General features: G+C 43.5%; 1 protein-coding gene and 1 non-coding gene across 3 annotated transcripts in view; one reads left to right on the top strand and one right to left on the bottom strand.

Annotated features, from left to right (window-relative positions):
- Positions 1–9,841, bottom strand: part of GAB1 (GRB2 associated binding protein 1) — a 127,891-nt gene extending 118,050 nt beyond the window's left edge. For both annotated transcript variants that reach the window (XM_060012090.2, XM_060012091.2), the window contains exon 1: positions 8,948–9,841. In XM_060012090.2, coding sequence (XP_059868073.1) covers positions 8,948–9,019 — 72 coding nt within the window. In that variant the 5' untranslated portion in view covers positions 9,020–9,841. The remainder of the gene's footprint in view (positions 1–8,947) is intronic.
- A 9,946-nt stretch (positions 9,842–19,787) lies between these two features.
- On the top strand, positions 19,788–19,860 carry TRNAK-UUU (transfer RNA lysine (anticodon UUU)). The gene has a single exon. It is a non-coding gene; the product is annotated as a tRNA-Lys (tRNA).
- The last annotated feature ends 681 nt before the right edge of the window (positions 19,861–20,541 follow it).

Genomic DNA, 20,541 nt, shown 5'->3' with positions numbered 1-20,541 from the left:
ACTCAAACAATACGTGATAGAGAAATGGGTTAGAAGAGGTTGAGAAACATTGAACTAGATGATTTATCATTTTAGGCTTAAAATTCAACAAGTATTTGGTCACGCTACTCAAGAGATTGTGCCAGGTACCACTCTGTGCATTTCAGACGCAGAGAACAAATGCCGTCTTTGTCCTCTGGAAATTAATAACCTATTACAAACACCAAAGAATGATAAATGAAGCCATAATTTTCTTTGTAAATAGATCATGTGTACACGCTTTCTACTGTGCATACTGTGGGCCATTAGGAAAATCATCTAGAAAGATATGTTAAAACGAAAAATATACCAGGCATGCTTTTCCTGTTTTGACTCTTCCACTGCTTAAATGAAGAGAAAGAAAAAAGAAGAGAAAGAAAAAAGAACTACACCATCAGTTTAATTTTGTGCACTTTTCTTCGGAGATAAATGACCTAGATACCCTGTGAAGATTACTCAGAAGGCTTTGGTTTTATGTAACAGCACCACCAGGAACAAATTAACTGCCCAAATATTTCGCATTCTTCCTAGCTCAGTATTTCCTTTTACCTTTTTCCAACACTTCAAACATTTAAATCTGAAATTGTCGGGGAGAACTTGTAAAATCCAATCCTCCTACAGGACTCTGGGGTCAATTATAACTTTGCCAGAGGGTAGGGGCTTCATATGATGCTTCCCTAACCCAGTGGGGTGAGCCTTCCTCACCAAGTTCTACTTAACGCCACTGGAATTCACAGCACTGGAGGTAGCATTTTACCAAGTGTTTCTCTTCCAAGTGACAAAGATAAAAGCACTTCTTTCCCGCAAATCAAGTGGTCCTCCCTCCAATCAGAAGCACCTTCCTCTTGGCTACGATGACCCTAGCCAAGGCACCGATGGGAATGTGTGATGGACTGGAGTTGACAAAGCACACCAGGTACTTAATTCTTTAACCAGGTAGTCATCTCAGGGAGGAGTCCTGCCAGTCAGAAAGTGGCCTGACCGCATTTCCCAATACAGTAGTAACTAAAAACTGCATTTCAGGAGAGAACAACAATCTACCTGCGGGGTAGAACATTATGATTCCTAGTCTTGATTACTACATAACAGGACATAAATAACTCCCCCTTTTTTAGAGAAAAGGTGGAAGACTGTGTGTGTAAGGATTTTGACATGAATACTTTGTGATGTTGGTAGTGAGGCTTCTACTACAGAGGAAGAAGTAGAAAACAAGGGGAAAAGGGGAAAAGGGCAAGTGGGTAGGGATTCCTGGGGGAAAGAGTGCTTTTTACCTCTCTCCCACTTAAAAAAGTTAGCAGATAAAATTTTATAGCAACTGGCTAACCAGTGTATTAAATACAATAAATATTTAATACAAAATATCAATGACCAAATATTAACTACAGTAAAAATGACAAAAACAGATTGAGTTCTCAATCCCCTGATGCTACCGTCCTGCATATTTTATTTCATAAAAGCAAAAAAGCCTCTTAACTAAAATATTTACCTGCTTATTTCACATAAAACTGCTAAATACCTCTAGGCAATAATGACAAATATTCAATTCAACCAAGCAACACTGAAGTCAGTTACAAACCCTTACTGTTAATTAACATTTTTTCCCCTCTTCAGACCAGACGATGAAAAGTAAAATGAAATTTTAATGTTTTCGTTTTCCATGTTCCATATTCTTAAAGAAGAACCATATGTAAAACTTTTCAAAAAAAATTAAACGACACGAGTGAAAACAAAGGAAAATAAATAAAAAAGGGAAAAGAAAATCAATGAGCAGCATAGTTAAAGCAAAGTTTGGTATTTTTCTTCCTTAAAAAAAAAAATGACCTAAGATTTCTACACTGAAGAGAAATGTTTGGACTCTTGGTATATTGTTTTTAACTCATGGAACAATGTAGCCATTTGGTTTTTTCCTTTTAGGACACTGCTGTTGTTGTTGTTGTTGTTGTTGTTGTTTGAACACATGGGGAATTACCTAGGCCAAGTATGAATTCAAAAAAAAAAAGCTGGGAGAAAAAAAAACACCACCATATGAAAAACTTGTGGTAAATTTGGGATTCTTTCCAGTGTATAAAAGTAAAAGAAAACTCAGTTTAGAAATATGAAAAAAATTTCTGAAATACACAGAAAGGAAAGAACAGTTAAATAGTAGGAAAAAAAATTAAGATCACTCACATTTCCCCTTCTAGAAGCTCTATTTCTTTGCGACTTACATCTTCACATGCAGTTTGCATATAGTAGCTCTGCTAAAAACAACCACATGGAAAATTTTTGTTCCAGATAACACTGCAGGACAGGGCTTGGCAGCTACAAGCTGTAATCAGAATGCTTCAAGGGCTAATGTAACCCAGATAACGACCAAGCATGCATTTCGGTGCAGAGTCTTAACTATTTTTTTTTTTTTATAAAGCAGGCTGTGGGAGGGTCAAAAGCTGCTGGGTTCTACTTTATACACATTCAGCAATGAGCATTTTTCTCTTCAGTTAGGGAGCATTTTGCTCCTACGAATAAAAGAATTGCTTAAAATATAAAAGATTCTTTTCCAGTTAAGGCATTCTTGTAGGATTTGAGGTGCTCACACAGACAAGCCTGGAATGGTCGAAGCTTCCAAGTTCCTAAAATGACTTTTCCCAGTAATTCCACAGGCCTGCATCGCCATCTCCAATTCATTAAGGCTCCCCCAGCCATTGAGTTGGCAAATGAAGAGGCTACATTTAAGGACCGTGGAAATCCATGGTACAATGAGCCACTTTCGCCCAGGAGTCATCTAAAGAAGAAAAGAATGCTGATTTTATTTGTTCCTGTAGCTGAAGAGGGGGAGCAGACAGGGACCTGGGTCTTGCTAAGTTTCCTGTACTTAGTCGACTGAGATAAAGAGTCACAGAAGCGCTGTGCCTTCAATCCAAGTTCAAGTGGCAAATTCAGATGGAACTCTGACTTGGGGGGAAGTGAGCCACCATGTTAATGCAAGGAATGTGAAATGGGAGAAACCCTTCCATCAACAGTCAGGAGGGGTTTAATGTGATCCATTGGTGTTATTCTCTTTCCTCCAGCACTGGCTGGCACTCACACAGCTGGGCTAAGATGGCTTCCAAAGTCCAAAATAAGACGCTAGCCCAAGGCAGCCCCTGCCCTCCTGCTGGAGCTCAGAAGCAAATGAATCAAAGGCTCTTTTATTCTCCCTCCTACCAGAACATGCTCCCTCTCTGTTGTCAACTAAATGCTTGCCAGAATGAATTATTTAGTTCCAAACAGACATAAAGAAATCTTAAATAACACATGTCCCTTGGAATTTTAATAAGTTCAGGTGACCGGACAAGTGGGGTTGTTTGGTTTGTTGTCTAGCCTGGGACAGAAAATTCACTTGTGGTCAGGATCCCATCAAGAGCATTAGGTCATGGCAGAAACTGAAACTTCTCAAACTGCAAGTTACAGCTGACATCCAAATTCCATGCATGAAACGGAGCTGTTCTGTTCTTTTCACAGGGATGTCTGAACTCAACACAAAGTCCCCGTTCTTCCTTGAAAACCAGGCTGCCCTTCTGATTTTGCTATTTCTGTCAGAAGCACCTGGATTCTTCCAAGAATAGAGCCTGAAATTCACCTGTGAAGTCTTCCCTGGCTGCCCCCCTCCCCCTCCCCTCTAGTTTGAGCTCTTAAGCAATTATTGTCTGTATCAACCATTTGGCAATTCATCATATACAGCCTTATAAACATAGCTCTTGTAAAACGATTTAAAGGAACATGCATTTACAGCTTGTCTTGGGGAACAGATTAGAAACTCCTTACGGGAAGGGAGTGGGCCTTTCCCTCCACGGTATTCAACACGTGGCACATTTACAAAAGCTCCAGAGATACCTGTTTATCGATTCAGTCAACAGATACCTGGTGAGCCTCCACTCTGTATCAGACACAGCAGCACAGGCACTCGGCAGCCCTGGGCTCAGTGAGCCTGCATTCTGTTAAGGGAGGCGCCGAAGGGTCTCCAAAGAATTCTGCTTCTGTAGTTCTAACATATTCACTAGGCTATTTAAGATGAGCAAGAAATGAAGATTTATTCCCCCCCCCATCTGCCCCTCCCTGCCAAGGGAAAGTCTGAGAAGAGGAATGTTAGAGGGCAAGAGAGCTTAGAGTGTAGATGTGGTGCCCACCACGTCCCCATTTTACAGATAAGGAAACTGAGGATCAGAAGGCTCCAAAGATCACGTGAATAGTGGCAAAGCCCAGGTGAATTCTGGGTCGTGACACTCAGTTCAGGGTTCCTTCCACCATGGCCCAATTTACCCAAAACCCTTCAAAAATAAAGTGGTAATCCACCTGCTACGATGTTCTTTCTCGGGTGTTAGTCTCTGTAAGAAAATTAGCAGTGCCGACAGTTAATCACCTCTTAAATGTCTTCAACCTGCAAATCATCAAGACCTTAGCTACGTATTTTTTATGTCAACTCCAAACTAGGGAATCTTACTTAGGCTTAAAAGTGCCTTGTCACTTCATTTCTTTCATATTTCAGCAGACTCATTATGGCAAAACACACTGAAATAACCAGTTCACCTGTCAACCAGGTTATCCAAGTATAAATTCTTGCCATGTTTTTGTATTTGTTCAAAGATGATCAATTAAAAAAAAATTTAAAAACAGCAGAATTCTAAAACTACCCTCCAAGCTGATACACCTTCTTAGTAATTTTGAATCCCAAAAGACAACAATCAGATTTAGGGATTCAGCAACTCAAATCACTAAGCCCAGGCACAACAAAAGAATTAACTATCATTAACTTTCATAAAGACAATGTACTTGCTAGTTGATGATCTTTCTTAGTAGAAACAATGTTCCTGCCTTATTGGAAAAGGTAAAAAGAAAACATTCGAAATTTGAATGGTATGTTCACTAATGGGAGAATTGCAGGACAAAAATTTCCTTGAACAGAATAATTATGCTCCTTCAGTCACTGTAAGCAAAAGCTTCAGAATCTGTTGACTACTGGCAATTCCCAGTAGCAGAATCTGCTACTGGGAATTGCCAAAAAAGGGCAGGAAAAGCTTCCAAACATCCCAGCCCTCTTTGTTGTAGTGACACTATGGAACAGTTAGCCCAGCTCCTGGGTTGTCCTTGAACCAAGGAGATGCTGTTATTTTGCCTTCCCCATGCCTCTCTTCTCCATGTAAGATGTCAGGTGCCCACCCAGAGGAAGATGCTATTTCTGTTTCTAAGTCCATTCCCAGAACCACAAGTTCAGACAAAAAACATCCTATAAACTGACAGCTGAAGAGCAGAGCCCAAGCTGGGTGCAGATTACACACCCAAGAACTGGCTGACGTTTTGCTCCCCAGCTGGCTGGCAGCTCGCTGGCCACCCTGCCCTGGTCCAGAAGCAGGTTCTCCTGCTGAGACTGCACACCGGCCCAAGGCAGACATCTGGGCCATGGAGGAGCCCCAACTTGGTGTCTTGGCTTGAGGCAGGCCACAGGGAAGCTCCCCCCTGCAGAGATAGGGAGACAGCCAGCTGGCTTGGAGCAATCCTTTGTTTTCAAGACTTACCTTTTATCTCAGCTAAAATTTCAAATCCTGATGAAAATTCTACCATTATTTCAAATGGCTGATTTGTCTTTAAACAGCCCTTTAAACATCTGAGCGCTGCCGTTGAGTGCATACTACCAAGAGTCTACTTGGTTTCTACAACCCTAGTGACATTGATCTGTATGTGATTCCACTCAGGTCCTTGACAGAGTGAAAAATCAGCTGTTTAATATATGACACAGGATGAAAACGGCAACACAGTAGTAGCAAAACTGAGAGAAAGCAGAAAAATCTTCCCCTCCATATTAAGTGGACTTCTAAAAATTCTCAGAGGATGGAACACATACAAGAGGTTCTTACCCTTTGGCAAATAAATATAGAAAAAATTAAAAAGAGGCAAAAAGGCTGGAGAATCTGCTCGCTAGTCTTTGTCTTTAACTGTCTTTTATGCCACTTCCACTCTCTTTAGGAAATTCAAGAAAAGCTTCCATATCTGAGGAACATACTAATATAAAAAAACAGTGCTGTTGACTATAAAAAAGCAAACATAAAATGGAGTTGTAAATGGAATGCATGGGGGCCATACCTTGAGATGACTTTGAAGATAAAACTAAAACAATTTTTTGTCACTTAAAAGCCCTGATGGATCATCTTAATCAATGCTTGGACTACCCTATAAATACTGTAAACAGCGAGACAACTGTCAAAGTTCTCTGGCCAAATGTTCCCCAACAAAATCAATGTTCAAACTCCCTGAAGTTTCATTTAACAATTACAGTACCAGGCATCCAAGATATCTTATCACAGTGAATCTGTTCATTCAAAACGATTATCAAGCAACATTTTGCCTACTGGGTGGCCAACAATGTTTCCTTTCATCCAGAAAATAAAGATTCTACATGAAAACCAAACCAGCACAGGAGATGCATGTATATATGCCAATGTCTTTGAGGGGCAAAGCTGCTTTAGCCAAAACTGTCTGAATTGGATACCAAGCCAAAGAGCAATCATCTGGGAATGTCAAAATCTGGGCAACCGACTTGACAGTGCAAATATAAGACAAGACTCATTTTAACTTGTAAGTCTCCAGTCACCCTCTTGGACCCCTCAATTCTGGTGGCCACCCTGCCCACTTTCTTCCTGGGCTGTCTCTATGTACTTCACTGGTGTGGAAAGAAAACCCCAGTGCCCAGCCAGACAAAGAAAAGCCCGCCTCCCTCCGCTGTTTGGTATATTCTCCCCTCAGCTGACAACAATTTAGGGAGCCCACTGTCTCCCTGAAGTATTCCTGTGGTTTCAGTCTACAAGAAGCTTGTTCCTCAAAACATCTATGCGATACCCATAGTGATCCACTTGGGCACACAATCAGAAACCATGTGGCGTTGCTAGCTACCTTTTGTGCACACATGCTTGTCTTGTGTTTCTTCAGCACTGCACCTCTGATGCACAGCCCGCCCCTTCCTTGCATGCTCAACCAATATCCATAGACTCACAGAAAGTTACAACTTGAAAGGCTGTTTACAGATGACCCACCTGAGTGCCGCTTGAAATCAACTAGATGACTCATTAACCTTTTAAAGGCCAGTCAGGCAGGCAGATCTGGGTTCAAACCCTGCCTCTGGCACACTCTGGTTATGTAGACTGTGTTCTCATCTGTTAAACACATAGATAATACCCGCCTCATAAAACTGTTGTAATGATCAAATGAAATAATAAATTTTTTTAAATTCAGATTTTCCATTTTCTTGGTCCTTGTTAAGACATAATCTTTGGGGCTGATTTTCTTCCGGTTTGTATTACATTAAATTGCAAGCCCAAGAGGCAAGTCTTTTTTCCTACTGTATTTTTTAATCTTATGGTCCCTAGTCCAGTGCGGGGCATCTTTTGAGAGAGCCATAAACCAATCATGTGAAAGAAAGCATTAAACCTCTATTACCACTACCTATTTCAGCTAATGTAGTGCTCTTCAGTTCCCCCAAGGACCCAATCATTTCCTAAACAGCGCCTTCTCAAAACAAATACATCTATCAATCCACTCCCTCTTCCCACACACATACAACCTTCTCTTCAGAACTCAGAGCTGAAAACAACACTGCCTCTCCCCAATTTTTGTATTAAAGTCAGCATATTTACCAGAATATTCAGGCAAAGTGTGATAGGTGGAGAGACAGGATTTGGAAGGATTCAAGAAATCTCTGGAGAACTTTCTTAGGATTTGTGGCATCAAATCCTTAAATAAGAATTACTTGCCTATAACAAATTCTGGCAGAAAGTAAACCAGAAACTCACCGGTGAGTTGTTGGTGAAGTTAAATATTGCACTTCACTCCGTTCTATGCAAGCAAACAGTGACTAATAGGATTACCTCGAGCTCTCTGGATGTAGATACCCTTCCACAAGAAACAGGTTCCATTATTAGTGTCGGCCCCCTGGTAGTAAATTTATATTTAAGGGGGCATACATTTTGTTTTCGAGACATACTTTACTAGAAAAATATTTGCGTCATATGCCAGGGCGAAGGTGTCATTTCTGTCTTTTGCAGGGGGCAGCAACAAAGAGCCAATGGGGGAGAAGGGGATAAGATCGCAGACACCCCCCCCCCCCGAAGAGGACACAGATTTCCACCTAAGCAAGGTTGGTTCTTTCAAGGAATATATTCCTTAACAGCTAAAACGGTTTAACACATAATCAGCAGAAGCAATTCGGGTGGCCTGGGAAAGTACCGTAACACACAGAAATCCTGACTGGCCCCAGCTGTCCTCTCCTGCGGGGTTTGACAGCGTGTCCACGGCGCCCGAACACCAGCCACCAGGCTCCCCACAGCGCCCTCCTTTCGCAGCAAACTGCCAAGGCTCTCGGGCCAAACTCCAAGGTCCCTCGCTTCAAAACCGCGAAAATGTGAACCGTGCTAAGCAAACGGTAGGGCGCGTAATAACTTTTCTTTCCCGTGTGCGCGGACTGGAGATGCTGGGCTCTAACGCCAACTTCCCAGGTCCCCCTCCCGCTTCCGGCAACCACCCCGAGGGGAAGGCGGGAGGGAGCGCGGACCAAATAGAAGGCTGATGAGTTCCAACACCTCCGTGGGTTTCCCACCGCGGGAAATTCACTATACAGCAGTCCCTAAGGATTCCCTTCAGATATAACGAAAGGAGAATGCTCTCCCCCTCGCCCCTGCTAAAAGGAACAATAAAAACATGCAGCCGGCGCTCAGCTGGCCATGCCGGGCCCTCCTACGGGCCGATGTCTGGAATCTGGAGAAAGAAAGGTGCCCGGCCAAGAGGAGGCCCGGGCGTGAGTGTCCAGCCTGGGTCCCCAGCCTGCCGGGGAAAGGGCCCACGGGAAAAGGATGGGGACCAAGGGTAAGCAGCAGCCCGCGCGCGACCCTCCCGGGAAGGGGAACGGCGGCCGAGCTCTACTTACATAACGCTTCAACTTTTTCTCCGGGGGTGACTTGCGGAGCCATCCGGAGCAGACCACTTCGCCGCCGCTCATGGTGCGCGCCTCTCCGGCTCCGGGCCGGGCGCGCTCCCGACACCGCCGACGCCGGACAGCCGCGCAGCGGCGGGGACCTAGCTCTCCCGCGGCGCACCCCGGGCGGACGGGCTCCGCGGCGCGCCGGCTCTCGGCCTCCGAGCTTCTTCCCTAGCAAGCAGGTCCGCGGACTTGAGTAGAAGCGGGCCGCGCCGCCGAGGCCGATACCTCGGGGCAGGGTCCGCGGCCGGGCCGAGGGCGCCCCGGCCTCCCTTCAGTGCGCCCGCCCAGCCGCCAGGCGCGCCGTCCCGCCGGCTGCCTCCTTCGCGCTCGGGCTCAACGGGACTCTGCCCCGGCGCGGAGCCCAAGCCTCGGCCCCCTGCGCTCCGCCCCCTCGGGACGGGACCTCCCAGAGCGCTCTCTAGACAGACACGACGCTGCACGCGCGCACACCCACACTCTCACACACACACACACACACACACACACACACAATGCCCTGCGCGGTGCCCACTCCGGCTCGCCCGCTCTCGGTTTCGGTGCGCCCTGCGCGATCCTCTCCTTCCCCCTCCTCGCGGGAGGGTGGGTCACTTCCCCGCGGCGCCTGGGCAGCCGGGAGGAAAGGGGAAGCCGCGAGGGTCCCGTGGACAGCGGGCGCAGGGCTGGTCCAGGGCCACGGAGGGAGCCGCCGGCTCGGCGTCGCTGGGCAGGGCAGAGGTCCCGCTGGAGGGTGGGTCCGCGCTCGCCGCCGCCGCGGGAGAGAGAGGGCGGAGGGCGGCGAAGGAACGAAGCTCTCGACTGCTTGGCTGCGGGGACAGAGCCCACCGTCCAGTCCCCTCGCGCTCCTCCCGCGCCGCCTCCCCCACCCCCGGGCGCGCGGCAGGTTCTGAGCGGCCTGGCCCCCGGCCCCGATCCCTCCCTCTCCCGGCCTCCCGGCTCCCTCTTCCTTTCCTCCTCCCCTTCCCACGTTCGGGCCGGCTGCGGTTTCTGCCCAGACTTTCTCTAACTCCGCCGGAGCGCTTCCAGCCAAAACAAGGGCCAGGGAGGAGGAGACGCACGGAGGGAGGGAGCGAGAGAGGGAGGGAGCGGGAGTCCGAGAGGCACCCTGGGATCTGTAGTTCGGAAAGCTAGAGAGGGGTCCTCGGCCGCCCGGCGGCCGTGGAGACCGGAGCCCCCGGCGGCCTGCTCGCCGGGGAAGGCGGCGAGGCCTCGGCGAGGGCGGTGCCGCCGGGGCTCGGGCTCCGGGCGGAGCGAGGAACCTTCGAATGTTCAAGTCTGGAGATTGCCATCTTGGCTCAGCCGAGTGTCAGTCAGTTCGGAGTTAGTACTGTGCTCGAGATCAGGAGTTGGAGGGGGAGGGGCTGGGGTGTTTGTACTTGACAGCGCGCAAAGCAAAACAGCCCGGAGGGAGACCGCGCGCCCTGGAGAGTCTGCGACCCCCGGATCCCTGCCCGCGAGTCTGAAGGGCAGGGACCAGGAGGGCGAGGACTCGGGGGAACGCGCTAAGGCGACCAGCCTGGAGCGGAGGGCAGAGGGGGACCCTTCCGGGCTGGTGTGGGCTGGTCCCCGGAGCAGCCTTGCCTGAGTGGTGTGGGAACGCTTAGCGGGGCCAAAGGATTTGGTTGAATCGATCTCTGGGACATTTTGAAGTCTCACACTCCCTCCATTTGTTGCCAGTTTCTTCCACTTGACTTGGCATTTGTTTAAAATCTACCTTTGGGGTGTTGGACCAGAAAAGGGAAACTTACTGGATGTCTTAGCGCTATTTGCTTTCTTGCGTGTGCTTTACAATTATGATACGTGGTCCTGAGTTTAACACGATCCTGTAATAGAAATATCTTTTCCAGTTTATTTATGGAAAACAAAGCCCTCACACAAATTTTGGAAGGTAATATAAATAATCAGATAAAAGTGCTAAAAATAGTAGGAGATAAGTGAACGTTTCTGGAAAAAATAACCTCAGGCATTTTCTTGTTAATACAACATTCACTTTCAGGAGTTCCTCTGAGTTTGAAAAGCTTGTACAGTTGTAGGAAATTAGGTGCTGGGGTGGTGAGAACTAGAGGTCTCTGCCCTCATGGAAGTGACATTTCTGTGGCTGCGTTGCATAGTAAACAGGGGTCAACACAAGTACAGATTGTGATAAATGTTGTGCCCTGGGGGAAATAAACACAGTAAATTAGAAGAATAACCAGGGTGGGACTAGGTCAGATAGGATGAGACAAGTCTTCCTTAAAGAGGCAGCTAGCCAGAGATTTGAAAGATGTTGTGAAGAAGAGAATCAGACTTGTTTTGTGAAGGATCAAAGGGATAACCGTAAGGAGAATTGAGAGAGAAAAAACAAGCAAAGGGGGTTCATTGTTTTTCTTACATTTTAAGGCTTTTTAGAATACAAGTGAGTGTAATTTTTATGGCAGTTCATAAACCAAAGCAATTTTTATGTGAACTCAGGTTTTACCACAAGCGTGCAAATGAAAATAAATCACTGAATTCATTTTCCACTTCTCCCACAGGCAGTGTGTCTGTACACTAAGTCAAAGTATTTATAATTAACATTGCTAAGACTAGTCCACTCTTTCATAGTTAACTGTTGGCTAGATAATTTACCACTTCCTCCACTCCTGTTATGAAGTCCTTTTTTTAAATCTCTGTGTCTGTCTCTTTTTCTTTTTTTTTGGCCACACCCATGTGGCATGCAGGATCTTAGTGCCCCAACCAGGGCTGGAACCCATGCCCCCTGCAGTGGAAGAGGAATTCTTGACTACTGGACAGACAGGGAAATCCCTAAAGTTCTTTCTTTTTTAAATTGAAGTATAGTTTATTTACAATTGTTGTTTTAGTTTCAGGTGTATGGTATAGTGATTCAGTGATACACATGTGTGTTTATGTATGTGTGTGTGTGTATATATGTGTATATATATACATATATGCTTTTTCAGATTCTTTTTAATGGAAGACTGTAATACAGTCATCCCTCCTTATCCCTGGGGAATGGGTTTCAGGACCCCTCCCCATACCAAAATCCTTTGCTGCTCAATTTCCTTGTATAAGATGGTGTAGTATTCACATCTTTATACTATAAATCATCTCTAATTACTTATAATACCTAATACAATGTAAATGCTATGTAAATTGTTGCTAGCATGCAGCAAATTCAAGTTTTGCTTTTTGGAACTTTCTGGATTTTTTCCGAGTATTTCCCACCCGAGGTTGGTTCGCTCCTCGGATGAGGAACCCAAGGATATGGAAGGACCGACTGTATACCCAGTAATCTTTTTCATTATTTCAAATAAGGGATTCAATGATCTCATTTCCATATAAGAAATCATTAAGTATTTTCCCTTATCTTCGACTATGTTGTTTGAGATTTATATTTCTAGAGATCAAATAAGTGAGGAGAGGTTGAAGATAGATATGTCTTCATGTATGTATGTTAGAAAGGAAATTGGCTTTATCTTTACATTATATGCCATTTTTAGATGATCTGTAAAATTACATTTTGTATCCTTATATGTTAAAAGGTATGCTGGAAAACACTACTACACATCAGTATCTTAAATTTCATTCATACAACAAATATTTATGGAATGTCTTTGTATATACAAGTTCTTGAGGACCCAGGATATAATAGGGAGGTTAGCCAGACCTATTACCTCACTCCTTTATTCTAGAGAAGAGCATTTTACTAGTCATTAGCCCCTTAACTTCTACAATACAGTTGATAAATGCTGTGAAGGAAAAACAAAGAGTCTTACCTGGGCATACAACTGGAGGCTCTACCCCCTGGGAGAAGGATGGGTATGTGGGGAAAGACTTCCCTGAGGAACTGACTTTAAACTGAGATCCTCAGGGTGAGTAGAAATGGCCTGGCCAAGCCTCAGAGAAGAGTATTCCAGGCAACAGAGAAACTACCAGGTGTCTAAATCCTCAGGCTGGAAGAAACTCCGGAGGACCTGAATGAAGGCAGCAGGGAGATGAGTGAGAGGGACATTGGACTGGGTAAGGTGACAGAAGCAGACAAGGGACAGGTTGTGCTGAGGCCTGGAGATCTTCTTAGAGTTTAGACTTTTCCTCAGAGCAAGTGCCAATTGTCACCTCCCATGGCCTTCAAATCGCCTCAAACCATCACCCCTCTGTGGACTTTGTCATTCACCTCCAGCAGCCCACTCCAGCTACGCGTCTTCCAACTTGATCTTTCAAGTTCTTCCTCTGTAATCTTTCTTCTCCAACAGCTTTCTAGCCTGTTGACACCTCTGCTTTCGCATATCCCATCAGACCTCTCCGCCTTCACTCCCCCCCCCTTATCCAATTTGAATTTTGCGGTCCACATTTTTAATAACACGCTTCCGACTCACAAAACCCCAACACTGGGTGAACCTGACTGCACTTTCTTCTGCACCCAAACAGCCAAGCGCTGTTGGAGAAAGTTACACAACAGAAACAGTGATGTCACTGTAAATTCATGGTCAGTGACCTCAAATAGATAGATCCTCAGCTCTCTGCAGGGGCAGATCTTGGTCTTCTGGAACCTGAAGCATATACAGTTTGGGGAGTCATTTTAAAGGAAAAGAATATACAATTACAAATTAAAAATTACGATGAATATGAATCTAGAATGAGGAAATGAATAAGGAACAAATTACTGGCGCCTTTGAGATACAGTTGCCTTTCTTTTGAGACCTCTATGATAATTTGCCAGAATCCTTACACAGATATGCTTTCCGAGTGCATCCTAACTTCCCCTCCCAACTAGGACACCCAACCTCTCCCAGCAGCTCCCTACTCTCGTGGGGACCTGTGCAGCCAGCTTCATTAGCTTCATGGATGTCTCTGGTACCTGGCAATCCCACTTCCTTTATCTGGACAGTGCACTATATTCTCTGCAAAAAGTTTTCTTTCTTTCTGTCTTCTTTTTATTAAACAACAGCTTTATTGAGATATAATTCACCTACCATAAAATTCACATTTTTAAAATATAGAATTCAGTGATTTTAGTATATTCACAAAATTCTTCAACCTCACCGCTCTCTAATTTCAGAATATTTCATCACCCCGAAAAGAAACCCCATTCCTCCTCCCCTGCATCCCTGACAACCAGTAATCTTTCTGTTTCTATGGATTTGCCTCCTTTGGACATTTCATATAAATGGAATCATACAACATGTGACCTTCTGGGACTGGTTCCTCTCAGCATAATGTTGTCAAGGTTTTTCCGTTATTGTAGCATGCATCAGTACTTCATTCCTTTATAATGTTAAACATTAAATGTTAAATACTATTGCATTATATGGCTATTTCACATTTGTCTTATCCATTTATCAGATGATGGACATTTGGATTGTTTCTACTTTTTGGCTATTATGAATGATGCTTGCAATAATTCTTAAACCAGCTTCAGATATCTCAAATGTCCAAACCCTCCATCAGCCAAAGATCTTATAGTTTCATCAGAAAGCCAAAGTGCTCAGATGGAAACTCCTTCAGCCACTAGCCATCAAACGTGCAAACCTACATACCATCTTCAGTCCTGCTACTCCCCCCTTCCCACGGCAAATGAAAGGCATTGCTTTCCTGTTATGAGAGGTCAGTCCCTCCACTTATGCTTTGGATTTCATGCCATTGCATCTTTTCAAGAACATCACCCTATAAATGATCTCTTCTCTCTATATCTAAATACTCTCTATGTAATTGTATCGCTGGTGTGTGTTGCAATAAAACTTTATTTAAAAAAACAAATAGTGGGACGTCCCTGGTGGCGCAGTGATTGGGAATCCTCCTGCCAATGCAGGAGACAAGGGTTTGAGCCCTGGGCTGGGAAGAGCCCACATTCTGTGGAGGAACTAAGCCCGTGCGCCACAACTACTTAGCCTGCACTCTAGAGCCTGCAAGCCACAACTACTGAGCCCACGTGCCACAACTACTGAAGCCTGTGCACCTAGAACCCGTGCCCTGCACCAGGAGAAGCCACTGCAATGAGAAGCCTGTGCACCACAGCAAAGAGTAACCCCCACTTGCCACAACTAGAGAAAACCCGTGCACAGCAATGAAGACCCAATGCAGCCAAAAATAAATTAAAAAAACAAAAAAAAACAAGTAGCCAGACTTAGCCAAAGGGCTGTAGTTTGCCAAATTTTGTTTGATACCACCATGTTCTGATAGGGTGTACATTCACATACACGCACACGCATACACACCCAACTCTTTTTTTTTTTTTTTTTTTTTTTTTTTTTTTTCGGTACGCGGGCCTCTCACTGTTGTGGCCTCTCCCGCTGCGGAGCACAAGCTCCAGACGCACAGGCTCAGCGGCCATGGCTCACGGGCCCAGCTGCTCCACAGCATGTGGGATCTTCCCGGACCGGGGCACGAACCCGTGTCCCCTGCATCAGCAGGCGGACTCTCAACCACTGCGCCACCAGGGAAGCCCCCCAACTCTTTTTTTTAAATGGAAAGGAGCCATTACTATGATGCCTTTTCAAACAGCTATTGTGAGAGGAATCTTATATGAAATTGCTGATAACATGCAGGTACAGATTATTTAATTCTCTCTGAATGTTAGCACTGTTCCTCTGAATAAACTACCATAACATTAAAATGAAAGTTGGCTGCACTGTATTTGACAAAAGGATTGTAGGCAACAGACTACAGTTCTCTTCAGTGTTAACTGGAAACTGAGTGAAATTATCCATTCCATTTTAAATATACTCACATCTCTTAAGACAAAACAATGTAAAAAATCCTCTACAACGTATATTGCCTTTTAAAAAAATTTATTTATTTGGTTGCATCGGGTCTTAGTTGCGGCAGGCGGGCTCCCTAGTTGTGGCATGTGAACTCTTAGTTACGGCATGTGTGTGGGATCCAGTTCCCAGACCAGGGATCGAACCCGGGCCCCGTGCTTTGAGAGCGTGGAGTCTTAACTACTGCATTGCCAGGGAAGTCCCTCTGTAGGTATTTTAGTCCCTGCACATTTAGTTTTGTTTTGTTTTGAACTTTATTTTATTTTTTATACAGCAAGTTCTTATTAGTTATCTGTTTTATGCATATTAGTGTATATATGTCAATCCCAATCTCCCACCACTACCCGCCCCCATATATTGCTTTTTAGCTACCTTTTTCTCTACCAGCTTTTCTCTCCTCTTTCACAGCCAGACTTCTGTTGAGTGTTGCTATAGTTTCTATCTCTTGTTCATCCTCCCTTACTCTTCAATCTGCTTCACCTTGGCTTCCATCCCACTTTCTCGCTTATATTTTCCAAGGTCATGACCCCCACGTCACTAAATCAGAGGAGAATTTTCACGCCTTCCTAAAACTCTCAGAACCTTGGCCTCTGAGACATCACAGGTTTGAACCTTCCTATCTCCCTGCTCCACTCAGATTTCTTTGCAGGCTCTTCTTTTACTGGCCCTTGGCATTGTAAAGTCTAGCCCACCACTCTTCTCATCCTATACTTTCTCACGTGGGTGGTATTTGACACTTCACAAATTTTCATCCCCAGCCCAGTTCTCTCTTCTGAACCACCAACCTGTAAATATAACTGCCTTCTTTACATGCCACTTTGCTCTACAAAAATCAACCAAATCAGAATCATGATCTCTTCCTCAACTCTCACCAAATCAACTCCAGTTTCTCTTGGAGTCACTCTTTACATCTTCCTTTATTGTCTTCCATTACCAACCCACTACCAAATGTAGATGAGCTTGTCTATGGATTATTTTTCCATTCCATCCATTTCTGTACTACCACTTCTTTTCAAGCTACTTCCTCTCTCTCTTGGATTTTTGGTCATATGCTTAATGTATCTGGTTCCTTTTTCCCCTGCCCCATAGATTCTCCACTTTTCAGCCAGAGAAATCATTGTAAAGCACAAATATAATCACTTCAATGGCTGCCCATTGAGCATAGGATAAAAACCAACATCCTTAACGTGGCCAACCAGATGTGAGTGGCCTCTCCCCTCCACAGGTGTCCATCCAGCCTCATCTGGACCACTTACCCATCTCCTTCTGTGCTCAATCACTCAGACCTTCTTCCGGTTCCTCAAACACACTCTTTTTCCTTTCCCCTCCAGGGCCTCTATGTTCTTTCTGTTCCTGCACCTGGCATGCTGCTATCTCCCTTGTGTGACTTTCCTTTTGTTTTATTGGGGCTGGTTCATTCCTGCCCACCCTTCAGATCTCGGGTCACCCATCTCTCCCTCTGGAAAAGTTTCCTCAGACCTTGGTTGAGTCATATTCCCTACTCTACCCTCTTACTGTCCTGTTGTAAGAAATAGATATCATAGTTGTCATTTTACATCGTTTGTGAGATTATTTTATTGATGTTGACTGCTCTCACTAGGTAATGGACTCTGTGGAGGGAAAGGACCCTGTCTGTTCTGTTTATTCACTTTATTTGTACCCCTAACACCTACCAGGGTACCTGGCATGTAATCAGTTCTTAATGCATATTTGTGGAATGAATGAGTGAATGAAGGAAGTGAAGGGCTTTCCTCAGGTGGCTGATGACCCAGATGTTTGCTCGCTCCTGACATGGTAACAGGAGTTGGTGTTGGAGTCGAGGTGTTTGGGTATTGCTACAGTCTGAATGTTTCTGTCCCCTTAGAATCCTTACCCCCAGGTGGGGCTTCAGGGAGGTGATTAGGTCGTAAGGACAGAGCCCTAGTGAGTGAGGTTAATGACTCTGTAAAAGAGGCAGAGCTAGCTCCCTTCCCCCCTTCCACTAAGTGAGGGCACAGCAAGAAGGTGCCAGCTATGAGCCAGAAATTGGGCCCTTTCCAGACACCGAATCTGCTGGCACCTTGATACTGGCCTTCCTAGCCTCCAGAACTGTGAGAAATAGATTTCTGTTATTTATAAGCTACCCAGTTTATGGTTTTTTTGTTATAGCAGCCCAAATGGACTAAGACAGGTAGGAATTGTCCCCTGAATAACCAGACTCCAAAAAGTGACAAACTGTGCTTTATATTATTATTGATACCTAAAGGTGAGATTGGTTTTCTTTTTAAAATTTTCCACTTATGTATATTTGATGATTTTCCTATAACAAAAATGTATTCCTTTAGTAATAGGAAATTCCAAGTTCTAAAAAACAGAAGTGATATAATATTTTCAAATTAATAAGTAACTTAAACCTAAACTTTAAACATTGAAATTTTCACACATCTAAATATTTCTAAGGAAGTTGTGTTTAAATAATTTGGAATGAAAATATCCTTGAAACGTACAGATGGCCAACAAACACATGAAAAGATGCTCAATATCACTAATTATTAGAGAAATGCAGATCAAAACTACAATGAGGTATCACCTCACACCGGTCAGAATGGGCATCATCAAAAAATCTACAAACAATAATGCTGGAGAGGGTGTGGAGAAAAGGGAAACCTCTTACACTGTTGGTGAGAATATAAGTTGATACAGCCACTATGGAGAACAGTATGGAGGTTCCTTAAAAAACTAAAGACAGAACTACCATATGATCCAGCAATCCCACTCCTGGGCATATACCCAGAGGAAACCATAACTCGAAAAGATACATGCACCCCAATGTTCATTGCAGCACTATTTACAATAGCTAGGACATAGAAGCAACCTAAATGTCCATCAACAGAGGAATGGATAAAGAAGATGTGGCACATATATACAATGGAATATTACTCAGCCATAAAAAGGAACAAAATTGGGTCATTTGTAGAGACACGGATGGACCTAGAGAGTGTCATACAGAGTGAAGTAAGTCAGAAAAGGAAAAACAAATATCATATATTAATGCATATATGTGGAATCTAGAAAAATGGTATAGATGATCTTATTTGCAAAGCAGAAATAGAAACAGACATAGAGAACAAACGTTTGGATACCAAGGGGGAAGGGGGTGGTGGGATGAATTGGGAGATTGAGATTGATATATATGCACTACTATATATGTATAAAATAGATAATTAATGAGAACCTACTGTACAGCACAGGAAACTCTACTCGGTGCTCTGTGGTGACCTAAATGGGAAGGAAATCGAAAAAAGAGGGGATGTATGTATACGTATGGCTGATTCACTTTGCTGTACAGCAGAAACTGACACAGCAGTGTAAAGCAACTCTACGCCAATAAAAGATAAATAAATAAAATCTATAACCCCACATATATATCATTAAAAGTTGCCAGCAATGCAAAGTATAAGAATTTGCAACTGCAATGAAAATATTTTGTAAGATATGTAAACTGGAGGCTCCACTACGTTGCTCAAAAGTTATTTGGTTAGAGGGTAAATACACCTTGTACATCATAACGGAAGTCTTAAAGGTAGAGGTGGAGATTAACACTTCAGGCTGTCTACAGCATATTAATGAAATTCAGTATATTTTCTAAAAAGGAAACGAAAATATCCTTGGAATAAGGTTTATATAGATATAGTGAGAAGATGGTCTTTTGCAAAGGAATAAAATACTGTTTGTTTTTAGAATATTTCAGTTATAATTTATTAGGGGCTATGATAACTTTAAACAGATTATAATAACACTGCCTGAATTGCATCATTTTGTTTCAAACCTGACATTTCAAAATTTAGGTTACTCATGGGGTAAAAGAGAGTTTTTATTTTGTAAAATGTAAACCAAACTCCCTTAGTAATTGTGACATTAAAACATTATATATAATAGTATTAGAGTTATTTAATATAATTACATTTACACAGTTCTTGTGTTCAAACTGTACTTTATTTTGGATGAAAAACAATAGTCTACTAAGTTAAAACTTATGTATACTTAAGTTAAAGTAAGACAGGCTAGAGAGTGCCTGGGTAGCTCAGCTGGGAGAGCATCAGACTTTTAATCTGAGGGCCCAGGGTTCAAGTCCCTGTCCAGGCGCCAAGAATAAATAAGTAAATGGAATAAAATTTATTTTTAAAAAAAAAGGAAAGAAAAATGAACTCAGTTGTCTTTTAAACTGAAAATTATGAAATGACTGCTTCAGATCAATGCTGTTTACCAGACAGAGGTTAAAACTGTATGTACAGAGAACCAAGAAATAGACCCACACATGCATGGTCATTAAATGGATGACAAAGTTGACACTGCATTACGGTGGGGAAATGATAGACTTTTCAGTAAGTGGTGCTGGGTCAATTGGATACTCATATGAAAAAAAAAAAAAAGAATCTTGATTTCTAGCTCATAACATATGCAAAAATCAATGCCAAATGCATTATAGATTTTAAAGTTAAAGTAAAAAACCCAGAACATTTCCAAACAAAAACACAGAGAAGTGTCTTCTTAACTTTGGGAAAGGTAAACAGACACAGAAAGCATTAACCCTAAAGTTTAGAAAGTAATATATTGGGCAACATTAAAATTGACAACGTCTCTTCATCAAAAATCATGTTTAAGAGAATACAAAAACAAGTCAGAGTGGAAGAAGATAGAGTTGAAGAAGATATTTTAATTCCTATATTTGTCAAAGGGCTTGTAGTTGGAATATATAGATACTCCTAGAATCAATAAGAAGATGATAGGCAATCCAAGACTTCAGCTTTCAACCAAGATGGAGTG

Source organism: Delphinus delphis, chromosome 5 (assembly GCF_949987515.2).
Source record: "Delphinus delphis chromosome 5, mDelDel1.2, whole genome shotgun sequence".
Taxonomy (NCBI): Eukaryota; Metazoa; Chordata; class Mammalia; order Artiodactyla; family Delphinidae; genus Delphinus; species Delphinus delphis.
This window is presented reverse-complemented; position numbering and strand designations above follow the sequence as displayed.